Source organism: Rousettus aegyptiacus, unplaced genomic scaffold (assembly GCF_014176215.1).
Source record: "Rousettus aegyptiacus isolate mRouAeg1 unplaced genomic scaffold, mRouAeg1.p scaffold_m13_p_3, whole genome shotgun sequence".
NCBI lineage: Eukaryota > Metazoa > Chordata > Mammalia > Chiroptera > Pteropodidae > Rousettus > Rousettus aegyptiacus.
Genome location: NW_023416306.1, coordinates 126,824,000 through 126,848,329, shown reverse-complemented (window position 1 = coordinate 126,848,329; position 24,330 = coordinate 126,824,000). Strand labels below are relative to the sequence as shown.

Sequence of the window (24,330 nt, the reverse complement as noted above, 5' to 3'; positions counted from 1 at the left end):
ATTAGTATTTGAAGTTGTTCTAATTGACATTTTATTCTTCCTTTCAACATTGTTTAAAGGGTAGAACATATTAAATAAAAAAATCTTTGATAACCTAAGTGTTTATTTCTTGAGACAACAATATAATCCTTTAAAGTTACATAAACTTGTGTATGTGTGTATGAGATTGAGGTTTCTGCAGCCTATATGTCTCTTGGGGGGGGGGGAGCAATATATTAAAAACAATTAAATTATAACTTAAAAAAATTGGTTTTCTTACCAAACTGAACCTATCATCTGCTAGAACAACGAACTCGTCAAGTCAATCTAAGAACAGCGGCTCCCTTCACCCAAATCGGTCCTCTTAGACTTTCCTATATTTTCCTATACTTCATTACTTGGGCAAATCTGGTCATTTTGAAAGACCATCCACTCTCCACCATCAACTTAAAGTACGTAGATATACATGATTTTAACTGTGTGGTTTGGCGCCCTTAATCTGCATTGCTCAGGAGTCAACTGTACACCTTATTCATAATCAGAAGAACGATAACATTCTTCTAAGGGAAGACAAAAGAAACAGCCATTTAAGCATTGTCTTAGTGTCTTCCTAGGTATTTGACATCCAATACCTCAGTAACTCCATGCAAACATGCATAAAATTCTTTAGACTGCCTCCTTCATTACTCAAAAAAAAAAAGGGAATTGTATCTTCCTAATTCATTTCAGGTGATATTTGGGACAGCTAAATATTTCACTAAAAGGCATGTAATGTTATTCGATAGAGGTAAGAATAAGGAAAAAAACAATTCCCCACTTTCATTTGGCTCAGAGGAAAAAATGTGCTCTACTATATGCTAAAACATCAGACAACATATGACATACTGCAAAACTTTAATGCAATGTGGCTAAACACAATATTCAAATATTAACCTTTTCAAGCACATGAAAGTTATCTTCTGAAAGACACACTGAGCTATTTTTATAGCTACTTTTGTGTAACTTTATAAAATTCTTTCCTTCAACAATGTCTGACACTGATCTTGATACTTGTTAGAAAGTCTAATAGAAGATAATGACATCTCAACAGGCAGAGAGTTAGGAGCTCATCCCAATGCCCGTCTTCAGAATTCATCATCGGAGGACTGATCATCATCTTCATCCCTCACTTCTCGGTATTTCCTTGAAGTCTCTCCTTCTGGATTATAGTTCTGCATTTTAATATTCAGTCTTTCAGCTAACTTTTGTGCTGCGAGCTTGGCTTGCATCTCCTTTAAAATAAAATGTAAAGCAAAAAAATTACACATTCACATAGTTTCCCTACAGTTTTTCAATGGCAAGTCATTTAAACAGAATCAGAAAGGGTTGTGCTTTCTATAGCAATATGATGAAACTGATGGCTGTGCCTACCAAAACCACAACAGCATCATGCTGGTGAGAGCCACTAGCCTGATACAGTTGTAGTTTCAATGTCCATTAATAAACAGTGCATGGAAATGTCCCACCTCTACATAAGAAACTGAGTAATCAGCTTAGCACTACAACAGTTATAAACACACACATAATTTTAAGTATGTGGGCACACCCATGTGTATATACAAACTTAAAGAACAATCTGAGCTATCAAATGTCAAAAATCACTAATGCTATGTAGATTCTCCAACTGACAGAACCATCTTCCCTAGATTAATCATGGATTCTAGGCTTAAGAGTAACATTTCAATGCCACAATGAAAATAAAGAAATTGATACTGCAAAGCTGGCCATCTTTCTCCAAATAAAGTGCCATGGAAATCACTATGTAACAAAAAGTCCAAGTAAATTTCAGACACTGGCAATGTGTGTTTACATATACCCGAGGACATTAGCACTGAGTGATGGCAGGTGGCAATGCTCATTCCCAATTCAGCTCTTCGCTTTTCACATGCTTCCTGTCACACCACTTGAACTTATTTTATGTCCTTCCCCGTGGGCTGTGAATATTGGGGTGGCAGGGAGGGGTAGGACTGAAGTGGGAGTGACCACTACTACTCTGCCATGAAAGCCGACTGCCAACTGAAGGGTGTAATTCAACCTAAAAATGTCTTAAGATGGGCATTTAAGTTTATATAAACAATTTAAAAAGCAATTCCTCAATGCTGTAGTTGTAAGTAGGCAATCATTTTAATGCACTGAGAGAAAGAAAAATGGCTTTAAAAAGGAGTGCCTTAAAAATCCCAATCCACACCAATTGAGCTTTTATGAAAAGCTGTGGCAGAATAACAGCCTGGTTTTATATTAACTGGTTTATAGTACTTGATTAAAATCTAGCTAAGCAGTATGAGGACATTAGGTTGCTGTTTTCCTAGAGGCTCAAATTATTACTATCAGAGTCTTTTTTCTCACTACGGTTCTCACACTTCTTTTCTACCATCTTGTTATTCTGTACACAAATTGCCACTATACGTGTTTAAAGTTCTATGCAGAACACATAGATATTTGAAGAAAGTGCTATGCAAACTGAAGTCACTAAAAGTACTCCTACTATATACTAAAGTATCAGACAACACACAGCATACTGCAAAACTTTAATACAATGTGGTTAAACATAATAGGGATTTTTATACCTTCGCAAGGGCCTACAGATTAAGCTTTTAAGCTTAGTGTCCAAATATGTGTTGGCAATACAACACTGTTCCCTCATCCCTTTCATGCTCTCCCCTGTCTTGCAAGAAGCCGGAAACCACATTTCTTTGATTTTCTTTGTAGGATTCTTGGTTAGATTCCACCAGAGTAGTTCTCACGTGGGTTTTACAAGGTGGAAGACAGAAGCAATATTACTGCTATACTAATAGCATGGGCTTTAAGAGATGTGAAATTTTACAGTAGTCTTCTCACATTTCTTGGCAAATACGTTTGACATTACAGGCAGCTTTGATCATCTCCAGCTGTTTCCCGCAGCTCTAGCAGGAAAGACTCCGAAAACTAAAGGCACGCGTCTGAGAGCTAATGGCTTGAACAAACCATTTCTCTAGCACCTAACCCCTTCTGTTAAATTCAGTCCTGCTTGAACTATGTGGAGTGAATTCTGACTTATGTAAGCACCAACCAATATACAGAAAAGAAACAATTAATACTCTTAAATACCTCATAACTCTGTTTCTGCTGTTTCTGAAGTGCCAAAGAGTCTTCTATGGAGAGTAGCTGTGTGGGCAGATGGTGAAGTGGTAGAAGCCGAGCTGCCGTGATATCATCAAGATGCTTCTTATCCCTGCACCGCCTTTCCTCTGCGGAAACAGGGGACACTCTCCTTTGCTGATGACTAGATGGATCACTTTGTTCTGCAGGTAACCTGAAGGAGGGAACACTTATGTTACACCATGGGACTATTTTCTTTTCATAGACATACAACATTCACAAACACAAGTGGCCTTTAACCTTAGCAGTTAATTCTTCTACAAAGGTCACAGTTGGCAGTTTACCAATATTTACATAGGTAGGTAAAATATTTTTTTAATATATTGACTTCAAAAAAAGTATTTAAATTAGCACCTTTTGGAAGACTAAATAGACAATTTATTGCTCTAACAGATAACAAGGTATAGGGAGATAGGCTTTTTGCCTTTTCCTTCTGTCTTTAAACATTATACTTGAACCAAAGCTCTCTTTTCATTTTCTCATTCAAAAAAACAATTGCTTAGGAGCTTACTGTCCAATGGAGATAAATATATGTCAACAGTTTCAGTACAATATAATACCACAGGTATTATGATACACAAGAACCATCCATATATGGTGCACAGGAACATAAAGGAAATGGCCAGTGCTCATGACAGGTAGGGAAAAGCTTCAAAAGAGTGAAATCTGAGGAGTCTTGAAAAAAGTGCTCACCATGTAAATGAGAGGAGAGGGTCCTCCCAGCAGGGACTGAGGGGCACATGGCTGTAGCACACAGGAAGTACAGGAGGCAGATAGTACAGACAAAGCAGCAAAATAAGCCTAGGAAACAGGCTGGATCCAGACCACAAAGTAGAGTTCCATTCTATGTGTAACAGGTTCAGATTTGCATTTTACAGATTTCACTCTGGCAGCAGTGGAGGAGACAGACTGGTAGAGTTAAGACTAGAGGCCAGAACATACCAAAGTAATAGCCCAATAGAGGTACTGCAGCCTTCTCTTAGCAGAGAAGATGAATGATTAGAGATAAAGGTCAAGGAAATACATTATGTAGGTCAGGTCTTCGTGGCTAGCAGATACGGAGGTGAAGAAAAGACACCTTGGAGGGCAAGGTGGGACAAGGAGGTGGCACTACTAACTTAAGGAACATGGAAGAAAGTTATGATAAACCTGAGGTACCACAGACACCCACATGGTTATGTTTCACAGGTAACTGGCCATGCAAGTCTGAAGTTCTAGGAAGACCTGGGCTAGACATAGATGAGAGACAGCCTCCAGCATCCAGGTAGTAATGGAGCCAGAAGACCACATAGAAGGAGGCCAAAGAGCAAAAAAGAGCCAAAGAACAATACTTTACCCCACTTTCCAACCTCCAAGCTGCTGTTCCAGCTTGGAACCCTCAATCTCCACCAGCCATGGCCTACTGCCCGTCAAGGCCCAGCATTTCCTGATCTTTTCCAACAAGCTCTTTCTCTTCAACTTCCTTCATCCTTGGGAGCCATTTTATTCCCTTACCCACAATACAAAATTGGGATCAGGGTATTCTCTGTTGTATTTACTAACTAGATGATGCACTGGTTTTCTGTCTTCCCAGTAGTGAAGAAACATACCTCACTGCAAGCAAGACTAAAAGGTTACTTAAGGATTACTTTTTATTCCTAATTAAACATTAATGTAATATAATCATTTTCTTAGAATAAAATGTTTTGAGGTTAAAAAATATTGAATGGTGGGGTAGGATTAAACTGTAAAAGTCTCTATCATAATAAAACTGGTTTTAAGTTATTCTTGAAGAGAAGTTTTCAGTTTTTCAAAGGAAGAAGGGGTTCAACTTCATATTTGATGTTTGACATCCATGTAAATCTAGGCAGGTACTAGTTGCTACTTCCTGATTTAAATGTTACATTTGCATATAAGTAACAGTCTATTCTCTTTAAAGAGCTACCTTTTATTGGAGATATCAGAAACGAAACATGGAAAGGAACTAAGAAGCCGGGCTAGTTTGATCCTCTTGCCCCAATCTGTTTTCAGTTTTTTTAACTCCTTCTCAGCCCCCTTTTGCCTGAGTTTATTATATAGTTTAATGTTCTTCCAAGTGTATTAGCCTTGGGTCCTCATCTAGATTCTAAATTCTTTGAGGAGCAGAATCTTTACTTACGTGTCATCACAGCATCTGCTGATTACATCTTGTGAGCACACAAATATTTTTTGCTGAGCAAGTCTATCAACTCCTGCAATTGCTTTTTCCTTAGCTGACAGTCTAATCAAAGGGGTAGTTCACAACTAAGAACAAAACTCCAAATTTAATACGTTACATTAAATACAATCATACACCTATGCTTAACTTATATAAAAATAATTTAACTTATTGAATCACACATGTGACAAAATGCCACTAGTGTTCTCTGACATATATAAAACCCACATGGTCCCCCATCGCAAAAACACTCTCCACAATAAAATTTATGCCTGCCATTTCTTCTCATATCAGCTCCACATACGTTCTTTTAACTGAATGTCTCACCAGCAAAACCTTCCCTTCTCAATCAACTCGACACTAACAGAGCTGTACACCAGAAATGGTTCTGGAAAAAAAAAGGTCATAATAAATTCTGTTTATTATGAAATATTGACTATCCTGAAACTTAATACTCCATCTGCTATTTAAAACTTTTTCAATTATTTGGCTAAAATATTAAAGTATTTTCAACATGAGTCCTCCACTCCAGTCAGGCTGGCCTCATTGTTTCCACAATATGCTCATTCCTAACTCCGAGTAGTTCTCCCACAAAGCCACATGCTTTAACAAATATCATGCTCTTGTGACTGGCCTGTTTCTGATGGTACTTACACATTGGTTTTAAATTTACGTGGTGGGGGTACTGGGTTTTTGGCTCGCATATCTAGCACTTCCATGTAGTGAGGCTTCTTCTGTGTCCCACTACAAAGGCCTATCAAGTTCTCAGTACTTCTGTTTTCTTCTGAGTGGTGTTCACCTGGGTCTGCAATTGTGATCCTTTGTAACCTATCAATAAACATGTTGTCAGAGCTGCTAGAATTATCTTCTGCTTGACTTGACACCTGATGCTGAGGGAGACGCTCACTAGCTTCAGATGAAGAAAGTGCACTGGCTCTGCTGCTGGAAGCTGGGCACTTGTTCACTGTGTATTCAACTTCTGGAGCTTCTTCATCACCTTTGTGAGTAGAATGTACAAGTCCCCGTTGTTGTGAGGTTGCTTTAGATGACGTAATGTTATCTACAGAGAAACAGCCAGGAACTAGTGATGAAGTATCAAGTATCTGGTCAGAATACTGGACCTTATCTGTGTCCACGTCAACAACTGCAATTGCTTTTTGCCTTAGCTTACAATCTAAACTAACAGGATGAAACAGTTCACTTTTTCCTCTAACATCTTCGCGTTCTGCAATGGCAGCTTTCAGTTTGGCAACACAGTCCAAGATCTTTTTACCTTTGTCGGGCAATTTGCAAATGAATTTTCTGTCAAATGGAAAAGAACATGTATACATTAGAGCCATGTTTTTAAACCCAAGATTAAGACACATTATCTTAAAAGGGGGAAAAACTGATCTTTAACTCAAAAATATGATTTCCAACTGCCTCAAAACAGGAATGAAATAAGACAGTAATTGTCCAAATACTCCAAAAAGAACAGACACTAGGCTTCATTTGCCTCATCTAATTAGAATTTCAGCAAAAGTATTTTAAGTATGTAATATTCATATAAGACATAAGACATTCCAAGTCAGCATAATCTCCAAGACCTTCCCAGGGAGGGAAGGTAGTGAATGGGTGTGGAAGGTCAAAAGTATTTTTATTATACTAAAACATAATTTGCCATTTTCACTCTCATTTTCTCACATGGGCACATTGGAGTTATCAGAGGGCACAGGATATGTGATTATCAATGCTCTGCTGGCTAACAGAATGTGTGAACTTGTATCCTGTGTTTTAAAAATTTCTCACTTGTAATTCCTACTACACTGACAAATGTCCATAGCTATCACACACATAAAACAAAAGCTCTCTGGGATATTCAATAAGTCTTCAAAGCAGAAAGAGGTCCTGAGACCAAAAAGCTAATTTGCTGCTATAAATTAAAAATTCATTCGCACAAAGTCAAAATACCTTTGTCTACTAGGAAAACTCCAAGTGATCCTTTGTTCCTTTTGCTGAGTGACAGAGTTCATTTTCTGATTCCCCTTTCTTTAGCCATACAATAAATGAGGAGGTAAGGTTACATGTCAGGCCCTCTATTATTTCTCTGACATTCATTCCCATTTCAACTATTAACATCCCCTCCAGTTGAAATCCCTATATTTTCCCAGGCTTCCCCTCTTTCTTAAGTCTCATGACCACTTCTCCAACTTTTAACTAGATAAATGAACTCTCCTATCAACTCAACACGCCCTAAGTAAAATCAACTTGAGATCTATTCCTCTCTCTCCTCCCAATTTTCCTATCGTTATTATTGGTTCTCCATACAGGCTGCAAACCTCAACCATTTCTGTCAACTACCTATTCAAATCATTCCAAACCTGATGTAGTGTTCCCGACTCCACAACTACTTTTCTGGTTCACTTTCTTACAACTTTCTTGTTGGGAACTTCTCTAAAAATATCCTCCTACTGTTTTCTGCCTGTTATTCCTTTAAAGCATCCTGTGCCAAGCTGTTAAATAAGGGTCCCTTAAATAAATAAATAAATAAATAAATAAATAAATAGATAGATAGATAGATAGATAGATAGATAGATAAAAAAGTCACTTTCATTATATTGTTCCACTGCTAAAATCTATTAGATCGGTGAACCGAATGGTACTTAATATACCATTCTTTATATCCCACTTTTTCTATATCCGTGTTCCTCTAAAAATAGGACCGGGGGGTGGGGGGATGGGGTGAAACTGACAACGTGTTTTGGGCACGATTTGGGAAAGAGGTGGGCAACAAAAAGATTTAAGTACAGATCCTTCAGGGAACGGACACAGTGGTTAAGTAACTAAAACCAAAGAGGAGCTAATGAACAGCTAATACGCTAAGCTGTCGGTCCACGCATGAGACACCCAGGGAGTACGTGCCAGGCCGGGACGCGCGATCGGCTTCGCGGCTGTAGGCCGTCCGCTCGCCCGCGAGACTGGAACGGGACTTTCTGAGGCAAGGTCACCTTCCAGGGAAGGGAGTGGAAGAAGGGACAGATGGGTTCCGGGGAGCCCGAATCCAATGAACCTGGCGGCGATTCGGCGGGACCCAAGCTTACTCGTTGCGCAAAAGTCTCTCCTGGCGCTTCAACATCTCCCGCAGCTCCGCCAAACTCCGCTGCCCCAAGTCCTCGGGAGCTTGGGGCTCGAAGCCGCGGAGCAGCGAGGACATTTTGCGAGGGCTGCGGCTGTCGAGGCGAAGGGAACTCGGCTTCCTCGGCAGCCCCAGCTCCTAGGGCCGGATCCGCGGCCGGCAGGGATTCCGAGGCACGAGCGGGAGTCGCCATTTTCCCGGAAGAACAGGTTTTCTTCTAGCCGAATCGAGCTTTATTGAAACACCGGAAACAAACACGGACAAGGAGCGGAAGTTACGGGACGTGACGTCACGCCCTCGCTGGGAAGTGGTTCCTGTTGTATGCCGTTTTCCTGTTCTTCAGCTCTTCACCTGTTGATTCAGAAAGTATTTACTGAGTGCCACCATGACCCCAACGGATAGCCGCAGCCCCTGCCGTTATAGAGTTTATGGAGTGGTGGAGGGGGCAGACATTCACCAAGTAATAATAAAACAATAGTAGTATCAGTGTGGGCACCAGGGAAGGTATCTCCGAGAAGTGAAATGTAAGTCGAAACCTGAGTGATGAATTAACCGATGGTGAGTTGGGGGAATGTGCAGGACGGGGCTTGGTAGTCCCTAGTCTTTGGTGAAGGCTTCGAATGAAGTCCTCGAATGTTAAAGTTGGAAGGATTTTTAGAGACCATCAGCGTTTCTTAATGGGACTGTATGGTTTTTGGAGCCGGACTTTTCTTCATTTGTGGCACAGCCTCAGGCATTGCAAGACATTTGGTGTCTGGATTCTGAACCTCTCTTTCACAATTTCAGATTTTGCGCATAGAAAATCAGAGGCACAAAAACTGAAGTAAATACTCCCAGCACACAAAACTAGGAAGTGACAACACCGAGTTTCAAATTCAAATACCCATCTGCTCTTTCTACGATGCCAATCTGAAAATCTTTTTCTTCACTTTATGCTTATTTCCAAATGTTCTAAACTTTTGAAAAGTTTTTTTAAGGCTTCTGAGAAGAGGAAAGCAGCGTAATAAGCATCACCCCCATAACTTCCAACACTGCCTCCTCCTTCTTTGACATGGAAAATTTTAATTTTCTCAGTCCTGTGTAAGGGGCTATAACAAACACAAGCAATTCCCTCCTAATCAGAAACGAGATAAAATCTGAAGCCACTCCAGGGAGCATAGTTGAAGCCACTTCTGTGTCCTCCTAATTCAGTCCATTCTGATCAGATTAACTAATGTATCAGAATGGTCAACATACACTCTGCTTTCAAGGACTTCAATAACCTGCTCCAGAACTAGCTAAATAAATACTTGAGTTAGGCCCTTGAGTAGTTGTCCCCTGGCAAACTCCCCCAACAGCCTCCCTCATCTCTCCCTGGGCTGCAGCTGGAGGCCCCCCCTCCCCCCCCCATTGTAGTGAACCCCTTCTGATTCTGGACCACAGGTGTCTTCAGGGCAAGAATGCCTTTCTGTCAAGCCTGAGAATTTAGCCCCCAGCTCTTTTCCTCTTGCGGAAGGCTGTCCCTTTCCCTCTAGCCCACTTATAAATCTTAGCTTACATCTTGCCTTCTCCCTGAGCCTTCTTAGATTATTCTAACCCAACTTGCTCTCTTTTAAGCATAACTTCAGTGCTTAGAGTTAGAACCTCACTATATGAAGCATATTATGCTTCTCTAATTGTGTTATGCATGGTGATTTCTTTTTCCTGTTTAACAAACGTGTAAAGTCAGGAATTCTGTTAGAGTCATGTTCGTACTTTCTGTCTCTGATGCATATAGCAGGTACTAATTAGTGAAATCTCCCTCATAATTTTCTCTCTGCCTTTCCTCCATATTCCTCTTCTTAATGAAATCTCCCATTTGTATATACAAATCTTAAGCTTTTTATATAGGTATTAACCATTATTACTTTGAAGATATTTTCAGTGGTATGGTATAGATTCTTTTACATGATAAAGCTAGGACTTCAAGATATCATAATAAATATCTGAATTCCTAATAACCCCTGTGTACAAACTGTCTAGTTCTAGACTTTGGAGATACAATGGTGAATGAGACAAGTTTCCTGCCACAATGAAACTTGCATTTTATCAGATAGTACTAAGTGCCACATAAAGAATTAAATCAGGTGATGTGATAAGAAGTGATTGAGAGGCTATCTTAATTGTTTGGGGTAATTGAGGATTTTTTTTTTTTTAGGAGGTAATTTATAAGTTGAGGCCTAAATGACAAGAAGCAATTCGCCATGAGAAAATCTGACATAAAAGTATCCCAAGTAGAGAGAAGAATGAATGCTAAGACTCTACAAGGAGAGAGAGCTCAGCATGCCCAAATAACAAAAAGGCAATGCTGGATTCTTTAGGACTTTGTAGACCAGGATATGGAGTTTAAATTTTATTCCAAGAGAAATGGGTAGCCATCTGTCATAGGCAGCCTTTAGTATGGCCCCCAAAGGTCCTGCCCTCGTGTAATCCCCTCCCATTTAATGCGGGCTGGACTTACTGACTCATTTTCAACAATTAGAATATGGCAAAAGTGAAAACAAATGATAAAAGCGTTGGAATGTCAGTTCAAGATTGGGTTATAAAAGATTTGAACAGACATTTCACCAAAGAAAATGTACAGATGAAATATAAGTACCTGAAAGGTAACCAATGTTATTATCCATTAGGAAAATGAAAATTAAAAACACAATGATATACCACACAACTATCAGAATGTCTGAAATAAAGACCTTATAAAGACTGACCATTCAAGTGTTTGAAAGGATGTGGAGCAACTGGAACTCTTATACGTGGCTAATGAGACTGTAAAATAGCACAGCCACTTTTGAAAACAGCTCGGCAGTTTCTTAAAACTTGCCTTATAACCAAGGCATTTCTATGCTAGATATTTACTCAAGAGAAATGAAAGTATGTCCCTACGAAGACTTGTACATAAATGTCGATAGCAGCTTTATCTGTAATAGCAACAAACTGGAAACAACCCAATGTTCATCTCTAGGTAAATGGATAAACAAATTGTGGAATGTCCACACAATTGAATACAATCATATATGCAATAATTTCAATGAATCTCAATTATACTGAAACAAAGCCAGGAAAAAGAGAGTACATACTGTATGATTCCATTTATATAAAATTCTAAAAATTAAAACTAATCTATAGTGACTGAAAGCAGATCAATGATTGTCTAATGGTGTGGGGTGGCAGGGAGAGGCTAGAGGGATTACAAAGGGGAAGGAGAAAACTTTGGGGAGTGATGGATACATTCATTATCTTGACTGAAGTAATGGTTATGTAGATGTATTCATTTGGTAAGTCACAACCTACTACACTGTACAATTAAAATATGTCCAGTATATAGCATGTTATACCCCCAATAAAGCTGCTAAAAGTGCTCCTCTAATTTCCAATCTCTTTTCTTTTTTCAGAGGTTAGCTTTCTCAAAGACTCATCTACACTCTCTGACTGCACATCTTCACCACTCTCACTAGTGCCATAAACCCTCTCCTGGTTGCCAAACCCTAACAGGCAGATTTTAGTCTTTCTCCTCCTTGCTGCATATGACCCTGTCGGCCACTTCCTCCTTACCACAAATTCCATATTACCAATCCCTCCAGGATTTTCAACTCTGGAGTTTTTGTTCTGGGGTTAGAATTAGAGTCAGGGTAAGGACCTTACCACCTGGATGTCCCAAATATTTCTTAGGTTAAACTTGTCGAAAACTATACTTATATTTTCCTCCCTCAACCCACTTTTCCATTTTAAAAATTGTCACTGTGTAATGGCAATACCATCCATCTAGTTGCCCAAGTCAGAAACGAGGTATTCATACCTGACTATTCTTTTTCCCTCGACTCAACTGATCACGAAATCCTGTAGCCGAAACACCTTCTCTGTACACTCGCCTGCCACCCTTTCAGCACTTCCTTATTCACCCATTGTTGATTCTTGCCTTCGTCGAAGTCCTTGAGTGAACTACTATAATAGCTCCTACAAGATCTCCCTACCTATAACCTAAGCTGCCCTTTTCCTCTAACTGCTGTCAGCTTCTTTTCTATTTTTTAAAAAAAGAATCTAATTTGGCTTTCTTCACTTGGAACTCTAATGTTGGAAACACCAACACCAATGTTGTGAGGACCAGAAGGGTTCGATTCCACACTTGTTGGGTCTCTCAGCATACAGAGATCTTGCCTCCATGTTGAGATCACTGGAGGGTCGGGGTGCTGAGGTACTGTAGGGGGCCATGCAGAAGTGTGCCTAGTCTTTCTGCCTAGAATTGACCTTAGTGGCAGTGGTGTGTGGTCACAGAGGCAGTGGCATGTGAAGCAAGTGTAAATGAAAAATTTAACCTGATTCCTGCCACAGGGCAGGAACTTGGGCAGCAAAATAATGGTTAGCGGGAGGTTAGTTACAAGAAAGATTTTAAAGGAGAGGATAGGCAGATATTAAACCAGACAAGTTCATTAGGAACAATGATTACCAACAAAGGAGCCTGTGATGGTTAATTCTATGTATCGGCTTGCCTACGTCACAGTGTGCAGATATTTGGTCAAACAAACATCATTCTAGATGTTTCTGTGAAGGTATTTTTTGGCCGAGAACAACATTCAAATCAATGGACTCTGAGTAAAGCAGATTGCCCTCCATAATGTGGGTGAGTCTCATCTAATCCCCCACGCCAAAGAGTGACCCCCCCCTGGATAAAGGGAATTCTGCCAGCAGACAGTCTTCAGACTTGAGCTGCAACAGTGGTTCTTCCCTGCGTCTCCAGACCACTGGCCTAACCTGCACTGATAAGCACATGAACCAATTCCTTAAAATGAGAGATGCATTTTAAGAAATTGGCTTACCTAATCCCCCCCCCACACACACACACATCCTATTGGATCCTATTGGATCCTATTGGATCTTTTTCTTTGAAGAACCCTGACTAATAGAGAGTCTGATAGCACTAATCTGTTAGGAAAATCAAGGCTAGATTGATGCCTGGACTTCACGGTGACAGAGCTGACTGAGGAGAGCGAAGGCTGGCTTTTGGTCTGGCCCTGCTATGTGTTGGGCACATAGAGAAGAGAAGGAAACCTAGGGTCATAAACAAATTCAAAGGAAATCTATTTTCTTTCCTGTTTTTTTTTTTTTTTTGAAGCATCCATTTGGGAATAGAACTTGCTGAACTTTCAAACAAACCATAGCAGCTATAGCTAATGAAAAATTAATAAAGGCTAGTAAGCTTAAGAGTTTATTAAATAATAATAGCTGACATCTGTGTACCATTTACTAAATCTCCTTTTCCAGTCATTCCCCAAACTGCTTTCTCAGATGGACAGGATAGTGGGGACTATCCTCACTTCACAGAGGGAGGGACAAGTGCTAGGACCTCCTGACCCCTACATCTATGAGCCAACCTTGCCCTGCTGCCTTTTCTGTCTATTCCTCAGTGCAGAACGTCACAAATAACCGACAGGGACCTGGTAAGTTAGGAAAGAGAAAGTAAAGGAGGTAAAACAGGCAGTTGGAACTGGGTATGAGAGAAACAGAGTGAAAAAAGGAAAGAGAAAGGAACTGGTGGTACAGAGGGGGACATAAGAAGTGGAAGGGGCAGTAAGAGGAATAACATTTCTGCACAGAAATCAGAAACAGAAGGCTTCAGAAGAAGCTTTGTGCTGAGGAATTCACAGATCAATTCTTAATTTCCCTTCCAGCTCTAAAATTCTATACTTGTACAAAACGTCAGATTTCCCCTCTTTGTATTTCACTGTGATCCCATTGCAACAAAAGGTTTTCCTCAGCTACCCAAGGGTTTAGTCTGTAAAAAGCATGTACTCCACACTAAAAGTAAATTCTTGCATTAGTTATCCAAACCGTTTGAAATGAGGGACCAAATTTTCAGCTCATATCGCCCTCTTTATCAGCAAATAGTAATTTAAAGCCATTTACCGGATCTGTGGTTCCCAGGTGACAGACTGTGGGATATTAAAATTAATCCTGACAGAAGACCCTTACTGCTTTCTCCAAGCACATTCAGGCTGTTGGTTTCTGAACAGGATGAACAGACGGCCTATCCCAGAGGGCTGGAGGGAGGAAGCACATTAAAATGGCTGCCTGCATCTTTGTTTGCTCAGCTGCTTGGAAAAACTAAGACAGAGGGAAATGGGATTAATCAAGAGGGCAGTTGCCCATGGAAAAAAAAAATAGGAAGACTCTGGTGAGAAAATTCCAGCCAAATAAGGTTCAAGTTGAAGGAATTTTTTTCTCTTTAGACTTTCACATGGTTGAGGATTATTGGTGACAAATCTCCCATTTCAGGCCACCACAGTGTTTTTTGATCTTTTTGACAGTGTGGGAGAAGATGTTTATTATTAGATGTTTGACACTCTAAAATTTCATGTAATTTTACTTTTTATTTAGCAAATTTAATGAATATTTTTGGTTAGATATTGACTAATTATATTTGATTAACATCTTTCTATGACTTTTCATATGAATAAACTCACAAACCAGAAAAAAAAAAAGTCCTTGAAAGATCACATGTTCTCACTTTGGTACAAACTCTATAGATATTACATTGAGGCCCCTCCTCTCAGTTTAGGAGATGGAATCTTGAACAAGATTTAAAATATCTTCCCCTCCCCTTGACTTATTTCAGTTCCCTTTGACATATTGGCTAAAATTTCACCCATAAGATAATTTGGTTAATAAGGATATTACTTTGAGACCATAAATCCTTCTAGAAGGGTTGTGGTCTATCAGTCGTTTACACACGAGTGTGAATTTGTTCCAAATGACTTTTTCGCAAAAACCTAGCTGAGGTGATGACTTACATTAAAAGAGTAAGATTTTATAGGAAGGAAAGGGAAAAAATGGAAAGGATTTTGAGCAATTGGAGAGGAAGAGTAGACTAGAGAGAGCATTACGACAGTGAGTTTAGGGGTCACCAATCCCCAGGACTGTGGACTGTTACAGTCGGTGGCCTGTTAGGAACTGGGCTGCTCAGCAGAAGGTGAGCAGTGGGAAGCTTCATCTGTATTTGCAGCTGCTCCCCAGTGTTAGCATCACCCCCTCAGCTCCACCTCAGACCATCAGGCATTAGATTCTCATAAGAGCACCAGGTTCCTGGTGCCCAAAACACCGAGGACTGCTACCCAAAAGGACCTCCTCTCCAAGATTTGAGAATATGCAGGGCAGGCAAAACAAGAGGATGACAAAACCAAGCTTTACTTAGAATCAGTTCAAATTCCATGCTAGAAGCAGAGCCTACTACATGTCTTCATCCAAGATTTTTGTATAAGGTATCCAGTACATTGAATATCATAAGTCTGCTTATAAGAATTATTTCATTAATAAAATATGCTCAGACAAACATGTTTACATTTCTCTTGTGCTTAACTAAAGACAGTTTGTATACATATTTATCAGAAAACAAAAGGAAAGTAAGAGGTAATTTGCAGTCACTAAAGAATGAGATTTTATAATTTCCTTTCCTTTCAAGTTTCTCCAGGGATGCAGGTGGGAGTTGTGCCTTTAGTGGAGAGAAAGAAGAACCAGGTCTCCACTACAATGTCAGCACACCATATGTCTCACTGTTTGGAGTATGATGTACATCAGAGGCCATGAAATAAAGAAACTGGTGATCAGCAGCAGAATGGAGTTAGAGAAAACTGACTACCCCTCTCCTCTCACAAGACCTGGCCAGAATCAAATGACTGGTCACCTTTAATTTTCTGTCTTGCATGAAAAAGAACACAGCTCTGAAAATCTTCAGCAAGGGGGAATAGAAAGGAGGGAGCATGGGATGCCTGTGTAATATATAGTCAGGGGAATTATTCAGGAAAAAAAAAAAAAGACTTCCTTGATTTTATTCCCCAAAATGTGGAGGATAGAACAGTGAAGCATAGTGTGTAAGGGACAATAAAAGTGATCTAGATCAGAGAATGACAGGGTGGTGGTGAAATCTGTCAATCCCCAACCATGATTTTGGTGGGGAGAGGGTTTGCGTACCACTTTTTTGTGGCCAACTAACTTCTCCGGGCCTCAGTTTCTTCTGTTTAAAGTGAGGATATTGAACCAGACAGACTCCAAGATGCCTTTCAACACTTAAATTATGTGATTCTAGGATGATTAATGTTATAATACATTCTTTAGCAACATCTGCATCTATTTAAGCTCATAAATGTTGAGAAGAAATATTTGGTATGCAGTAAACCAGGAAGCAGGTAGCTCCCTTTAAATAAATACTCATCCAACATTGATGAAGTTTCAGGTTTTATCAGCCTTTGCTGGACTCCCACAGTTGCCCATATCTTATGAGACTGGATAATGTTTTCCATCACCTAGAATTCTTGAGCTTAATTTAATTTTTATACCTAATAGATGACAGCTCTGAGTAATTTCAGATTGTTTATAAGGTTAAAAAAACTGAAGTTGTCAAAATAGCAGAAGACAAGGAAACTGTAATAAATGATGTGGAAGGAACACCATTTCAACTAGACTGGAGAACAAGGTGGTTTAAAGGAATAAGTATTTTCGACAATGTAAAAAAGTTACAAATTTTGGGTCTTTGGCCACATCCAATCTATAGATGAATTTGTTTGGCCTGTCAGTTTTTTAAAATTATGAATCTGAGTGACTTTAAAAGAGGCATGTACTTAAATCTGGGTGAGCATCTTCCCACCAGCAACTCAGCCCATTACCCTACCCCAGACTCTTCCCACCTTTGTGCAAACTTTCTGGGCACCAGGGCATCTGAGTTTGGATGTGTTATACAAACATAAATGAAAAAATTTACCCAACACTTTTTTTTTTGTCTGAAAGGCTACAATTAATACATAGAAACTCCCTAGATCACTAGCAGAAGATATATACTTGTCACAGAAAAGTGTTCTTTACCTCTAAATCTCAATGTCTTCCTAAGTCCTTTGTGTCTTAAGAATCCCCACAAATGGTTCTCAAATAATTCATAGAATTTCTATCCCCCCAAATTACAAACATCAATGAGATTACAAAGTTTTCCCCCTACCTAGAATCAAGTGTAAAATGTGAATTTTAATTAAAAAAGACTCAGCCTTTCCTGGGGGGAAAGCCAGTTTCCTTGTTTCATAATCAGACTAATCAGTACTCTAGTCAAAGTGTACAATCCTGTTATTTGAACAGTTCCTGAAGAACTGTTTGCAAGCATCTCAAACAACACACGGGCATTATTTACAAAGCTTGATATGACATTTTTTATCTATAACAAAAGCATTTAAAAGGTCAAAGAAAATTATGAATCTTTATGATCACCGCGGACACATTAACATCTTTACATTTTCTACTTTAAATTCATATTGGGGATTTTATAAGGAGAAAAGGTTAACTTGAGACAGCACTAATTTCCTTCCCCTCAGCACCCCTCCAAAATATTTAAAAATGTTTGTGGGTACCGTAAAGACATTTTATTTTAGCATTGGGCCACAAAATGACCAGTTAAGTTTTTTCAGGCTGAATGTGTTTTGTTTAGGAGGTGGCAAGTTAAGAGGAAAGGGGAGAATTAAAATATTTGCAAGATGTCATTAATCTCCAGCGAGAACCTAGAGTTGTTGTTTTTTTCCCCCTTCATTTCAGATCTAATCCAGCTTTCTGTTATTTGGCTCAGAAAAGTCTTAAATCTGTAACAAGAGAGTTACTTCCTGTTCTCAAGAGTAAGGCTGCCAAAGAAAACATTTACAAGAAAAGTCTCAGGGCCAAAAAATTGCCTACTAATTATTTCTCAACTCCCCTCCCACTCCTAATTCAGGAAGGTGAATGCTGTAAATGCTATATGTTAAAACTCAAAAGTATGTATTGAAAAATTAAGAGAAAACCCCCAAGAACTGTTTGTCATTTATTTATATTTTATTGCATTCAAATTACATCAGTTTTATAGCCCTTGGGCACACATTAACATTTTTTATAATATTTTGTTCAAATTCCACAAAGACTATACTATACCTTTATCAAAATACATTATGGAAGTTTCTACCTGGTACCTTCCCAACTGAAGAAGAGAAAAGCAGCCCCTGACATTCGGGAGCTGGCCTAGTGCTGTCAGCTAGGCCACGGTGTTGCTACAAGCTGCCTGACTCTCACAGCAAGGTCTCGGTGTCCTCTTTGGTGACCAATCTATTCAGTGCCATCCTAATGAAAATCCCAGCAGCCCTTCTGTAGAAACTGACCGACTGTAAAATTCATATGGAAATGCAAAGAACCCAAAATAGCCAAAACAACTTGGAAGAAGAAGAGCAAAGTTGGAGAGACTCCTTGCTTCAAGGTTTATGGTAGTCACAGTAACCCAGTGAGTTACCAGTGTCGAGATAGGCAACTGGATCAACATAACAAAATAGAGAGTTTGGAAATAGAGTACAATTCCTTGTACTATGGTATCTTGTAATAATTAGGGGACCATGTCATATCACCCAACTCCAAGTGGAAAATGAGTAGACTTTTCAACAAATGGTGCTACAACAATTGGATATCCGTATGTGAATAAACTACTTTGATTTATACTTCTCACCATGTATTAGTAATCTAATCCTGCCTAACAAACTACATCTTCCTCTGGTCTCTTGGCCTCTGGTCTTTCTTTCCAGAAACACATCCCCAAATCTCTCTTTTGGCCTTTTCCTTCCCTGACGAAGTCAAATGAGGTATTCTCAAATTTGCATATCAGGAAAGAAGACTGTAGTTTATTTAATCTCCTGTTTATCTAGCCACCGGTCACGTGTATATGTGCATTCATGCATGCATGTATGGATGTATGAATTATTTTGCCCTACTTTCCTTCTGCACGATCCAAGTCTCTAAAATGTGTCCAATAAGGGAAAATTCTTGGCTTTGCAAATATTCATGGTACAACACTTCCTTCTTGGTAATTGCTATTAATAATAGTAGGTATCAATTATTAACATGTCTCTGGTGCAGTGCTGGGAAATTTTTCCATGCTATCTCATCTTGATATACACAGCAAGCCTATGTGGGGGATGCAATTCCATTTGCTTCCAAGGCAAAGCTCTTACTGGGGCACTGAATCTCGGAGAGCTGGCATGACTGGACCACGAGGGTATTACGATTTAGTGGCAGACCTGGGACTGACTCCGGGCTTCCCACCCATCTTCTGGAATGAGACAGGCCTTTGACTTTGAGTTTCATCTCTTTGAGTTTCAATGGCCTCATCCACAAAATGGGAGTGATAACATCTTCCACATAGACCTATTGTGAAGAGTCAACGTATGTATAGTACGTCTACCTCAATAATCTTAGTCTCTTTTACTTCCCTCAGCCAAGGCTCTTTCTGGAATACTTTTCATCTGTATTTTCCTTCATACTCAAGGAGGTTTGGAATGGTCCTCTCCAAATTATGTTATAAGGACTGCCCCCAAGGCCCTTACATCACTGGAGAAACAGAAAATGGATGTGATGATCAGTCATTAGATATGTGAGTAGAAAAGGAGCTGAAAATAAGTACCCTGAGGAATCAGAGATGGCCAAAACCAGGAGGAGCTAGATTCACTGGAAAAGGTTTTGGAGAGGAAAGAGGTCTTGAGGTGCACCTCTTTGTCTCCCTAGGACCTGGCATGCAGCACCTGGCATGTGCTGGTTGAATAGAACTGGGCCTCTCGGTCTAAATGTCAAGCAATTCACCATGGTCTGATGGAGCCTGAGCCAGGACAGGAAGGAACCTGCCCTTACTGTCACATCTTCCATCCCAACCCTTGCCCTGAGGACCATCCTAGAGTTTCTAGAGCAGGTGGGTGGTATTTTCTGGGGAGAAAGTGGGTGCCCAGAGTACCTTACAGATTAGTTTAGGGGTCAGCCTTGGTTAGTGCACTTTCTAATGGGGGGACCATGTCATATCACCCAACTCCAAGCACTTCCCAAATGTTGTTCCTCTCTTCCGGGCTAGCTCTGAAATCAGCCTTCTGGATCATGTCCCACTCAGATTCAAACCCCATCTCAGGCATGTGGTGTGTTTTTTCTCTCTCTGTAGCAAGCGCTTGCTTCTGGCTAAGCAGCAGGCCCTCTCTGATTCCGGGACCTGGGGGACACCAGCTTCTTCCGAGCCCAGTCCTGTTTCCTGTCAGCTGCCCAGGCACTCTCTGGGCCCTTGGGAAACCTACAGGCCTGCAGCTCACACCTGCAGTCACTGAGCTCAGGTATCCAAAGGCAATATCCTGAAGGAACTTTTTTCACTGCCTGTTTCGGAGACAGGTCTGCCTCAAGCAAGCAACTTTAGACCCTCCTTCATTTCCCATTCCCAGTGTTGGCAAAGTGACTGGGAAACCACATTCTCATCCTGTTGGTGAAAGTTTCAATGGATTCAAATTTCCACAGGCCAGATTGGACCATGTGCACCAAAAGACTTAAACGTTCATAACTTTCAGCCCTGCAATTCCTTTTCTAGGAATTTATCTTGAGAACATAATTAGATGAGTATATGAAGATGCATGTACAATATGGTTCATCAGAGGATTGCTTAAAAAGAAGTAAAGACAGCCTCCAAAATCCCAACAATAGGTCAAGTAAATCCTAGTACATCAATAAAATGGAATCCAATTAAATTTAAGAAACAATGGTTTATATATATATATATATATATATATATATATATATATAAAGAATTATCATAATAAATGAAAAGTAGTTACAAAAGTACGTAATAATGGATAGCATTTATTAAGTGCTCACTATATGCCGAACACTATTCTAAGACCTTCATGGATATTAACTTGTTTATCTTCACTCCAACCCCTTTTAGGAAAGAACCGTCACTGTCCTCAATTGACAGGGGCTTGAAGAGTTTCTGTGACTTGCCCAAGGCACACATCAGTGACTGAACTCATCAGACTCCAGATTCCACCTTCCTAAACATGGTTCTGCTTCTCTGAATAGGATCGTATTTGTTTTAAAAACAAAATAAATGGGGTGTGTGTGTGTGTGTGTGTGTGTGTGTGTGTATAAGAAAGTCTGGAAAGACTAGAATGAAAATATTAATTGAAATATTATTATAAGACATTATTTTTATTTAAAATAACTATATGTACACTGCTGTTTTTCATTTCAATAGAGTAACTTTACTATGTAATATTAGAGTTCATTCTCCCAGTTCTACACGTTACCCATGCTCACGAGCTGTTGAAGAATGTAACTCTTTCAGATGGTGTGTTGGGGGTCACTAGAGTTAATTTTGACAAGGATCAAGAAAAATCATCCCTATTTCTTTTAGTTTCAATTGGTACTCCTTAGGAGTTCTCTTTGTTCTTCTGTGATGTTAACGATATAGTTTAAAATACAAAGGGTCCAGAAAGAGACCACCATTAATGCTGCAGAACGATGCCTGGCATTCTTTGACTATACAATTATTCACTAATCTTTCCCTTTTTCTTTGTTTGTTTGTTTGTTTTGCTTGTTTCAAGAAAAAAATAGGAGGAAATATGATGGTACGTGCAGAGCAGTTTTGAAAAACGACATGATTTATACCACTGCATTTCTTTTAGAAATGGCTTCCAGACCAACTTTTCCAGGGGCCCAGGGGCTCCTGGGACCCTCTGCTATTCTCAGTCCAGATTCCCTCTCTTGGTTCCAGGGACGGCCTTTTTCGGGATTTGCTCAGGGCATGTTTTCCCACCACCAGAACACCTCCATGAGCAAGGCGAACCAGGAGGCAACAGTGCTTTAAGACAAACCTGCAGAATGACAGCGATCACTTACTTCTCTGCTCTCAGCACCTGCCAGTGCCTCTGCGAATACCTCATTTGGCACTTACATCAGCCTACTAGGTGGCCGTGATTATCCCAAGCTTTCAGAAGATGAAACTGATATTCAGAGAGCTTTGATGGCTTGCCCAAGGTCCTACAATTATCATTTAAATATTAATTTAACTTCAAAATACACATTTTCCTCTTTATACTAACCTGACTCACAGAGATTTATCCAACTGAGTTGTTTTGCTGTCATGGGCATTTTTTTTTTTTCATTTTTTTTTTTAAGTGTGAAAGTAAGAGCGTCGGAGGCTTGGACAAAGGGAGGGTGATTTATGAAAGTAAAAATTATTTTTGTATTTTATAAACATGAATATATCTTACTCTTTTCAGAAAGTGGGTTAACTAGCTTCATTTCAGAGTTTAAAAATACATACATACACACAATCTAATAGTTTGTAAATGCTTCTATGGACTGTACTGATTGAAAGCTCACTGTGTCCTGGTTTTGACATTCCCTCCAGAGTCTGATTCTGCTCTCTCTACCTCTTATATGTGGTCATGGCTGAAACACAGAGACAACATCAGTAGAACAAAATATATGGCATTTATTAAACATAAGTGATATAGGTTATTATATCAAAGTAGAGCATGCATGAACAAGTTACTCATTCATTTAACAAAAACACCAATCAATACTACAAACATGAAATGATTAAATTTCCAAGACATAAAACATTCTTTTTCAGTTAATGTGAGAAAGAAAAAAAAAATCACAGGTCAAATAAATACAGTGATTTCAGCTGGCTCCATAAAGGCATAAGGCACAAATTAAATCGAGGGATTAGCATGTCAGAATGAAGTGTGTCTGCCCACGTGAGGACCATTTCCAGCGGCGGTTCCCACAACCCTGTGCACATCCTCGGCACTGAGAGAAGACAACAACTGCATGCTGGGAATCCTTCCCTCCCAGGGTCAAGTTCCCCCAGGTGCCCCTGCTCCTGTGGACAGGCTTCTCTGTACCAGAGAAACACTGCCCTAATACTTTTATGGGTAAACAAAGCTTTCATACAGTAACAAATGATCCTGGAGTGAATAGCATAAAATTTTAAATGAATGCCCTTTTTCCTCCCAATTGAAGTCTAGTAAAACAAAAAATAAATTGTGAGGGAATTCTTCTGACAGGACTTCAGTGTTCACATGGAAAACTAACGATGGCCCACTACAGCAGGGCAGGCTGCCTGGGTATCTGAAATATGACCTCGGCAACCTCCCTCCTCCCCTCTACCTCTGCCTCCACTTGCCTTCATGTTTTAAGAAATGGATCAGAACCTCAGCAATTTCCGTTCTGGTTTAACCTGCATATATGAAGAAGCAACAGTCACCATTTCCAGACTTTAAACCACAGGGTTCCAGGGCCTTTGTCCATCTGTAAAAAGTGCACATCTCTGAGTGCTTAAGTCAGAGTTTTCTTCATGGTTAATTCCAGGACTCGTGCGTATGGGGCATAGTTTCTGGAAGGCATCGCGATTTCACGGGCCCGACCTGTTTGGCTGCGAAATGAGAAAAGGCAGTTTCGGAAGATGAAAACAAAACTCTCCATGCTCTAGGGTAAGACAACTCTAAAAAAAAAAAAATGGTTTTTCAATGCTTAAAAATAGACTGTAATAATGCAGCTGAATATTTCATTTAAATGTTGCAAAAGGGACCATTATTTTAGCAACTTTTAAAGGTTTAGCATGTGCTAGGCATCGATGATTCAGAAAAATATGAAACCTACATTGAAGAAACTCAATTTGGTGGGAAAGATATGTATATAAATAATTTTAATATGATGTGTTGGGTACAATAATGGAGACACACAGAGTTGTGCTGGATATTCTCCATTGCCAATTCAGATCTACTTCCCCACTTCTCCACCTCACTCTAGGCCCTGGGAGGCTGACCTGAAGGTCAGCATCAGTAGGTCCCCTCGCCTTTAGCTTCCAGTTGGTTTTGACCAATTAGGACATGGTAGCAGGGGACCAGAAAATGGAAGGACAAAGAGGTCAGGACATTTGCTCCCTCCTGGCCTAGCAGCAGCCTGTAGTTGGCGATGATCCTCTAGCAAAGGCCACGGCCACGGCCTTCCCCTCTGTCTCTTCCACCAGCTTTCTTCCCCCGCCTCTTCAGGTCCAGGCTGGTAACAG

General features: G+C 39.9%; 2 protein-coding genes across 5 annotated transcripts in view; both read right to left on the bottom strand.

Moving 5' to 3' along the window:
- Positions 1-856: 856 nt before the first annotated feature.
- POLR2M (RNA polymerase II subunit M) lies at positions 857-8,649 on the bottom strand. 2 transcript variants are annotated; one of them, XM_016160450.2, is made up of 5 exons: positions 8,413-8,642; positions 7,283-7,360; positions 5,987-6,634; positions 3,106-3,310; positions 857-1,250 (listed from the first exon to the last, which is right to left on the bottom strand). In XM_016160450.2, the coding sequence occupies exons 1-5, from the start codon at positions 8,523-8,525 to the stop codon at positions 1,104-1,106; spliced, it is 1,191 nt and encodes a 396-aa protein (XP_016015936.2). In that variant the 5' UTR covers positions 8,526-8,642; the 3' UTR covers positions 857-1,103. The 2 variants fall into 2 exon arrangements, with proteins under 2 accessions (XP_016015936.2, XP_016015937.2); XM_016160451.2 differs by lacking the exon at positions 7,283-7,360 and having other exon boundaries at positions 8,413-8,649.
- Positions 8,650-22,729: 14,080 nt separating this feature from the next.
- Positions 22,730-24,330, bottom strand: part of LOC107518609 (myocardial zonula adherens protein) — an 89,677-nt gene continuing 88,076 nt past the window's right edge. For 2 of the 3 annotated variants that reach the window (XM_016160446.2, XM_016160448.2), the window contains one exon: positions 22,730-23,694. In XM_016160446.2, the coding sequence (XP_016015932.2) occupies positions 23,598-23,694 (97 nt within the window). In that variant the 3' untranslated portion in view covers positions 22,730-23,597. The remainder of the gene's footprint in view (positions 23,695-24,330) is intronic. The other variant, XM_016160447.2, reaches the window with a different exon arrangement.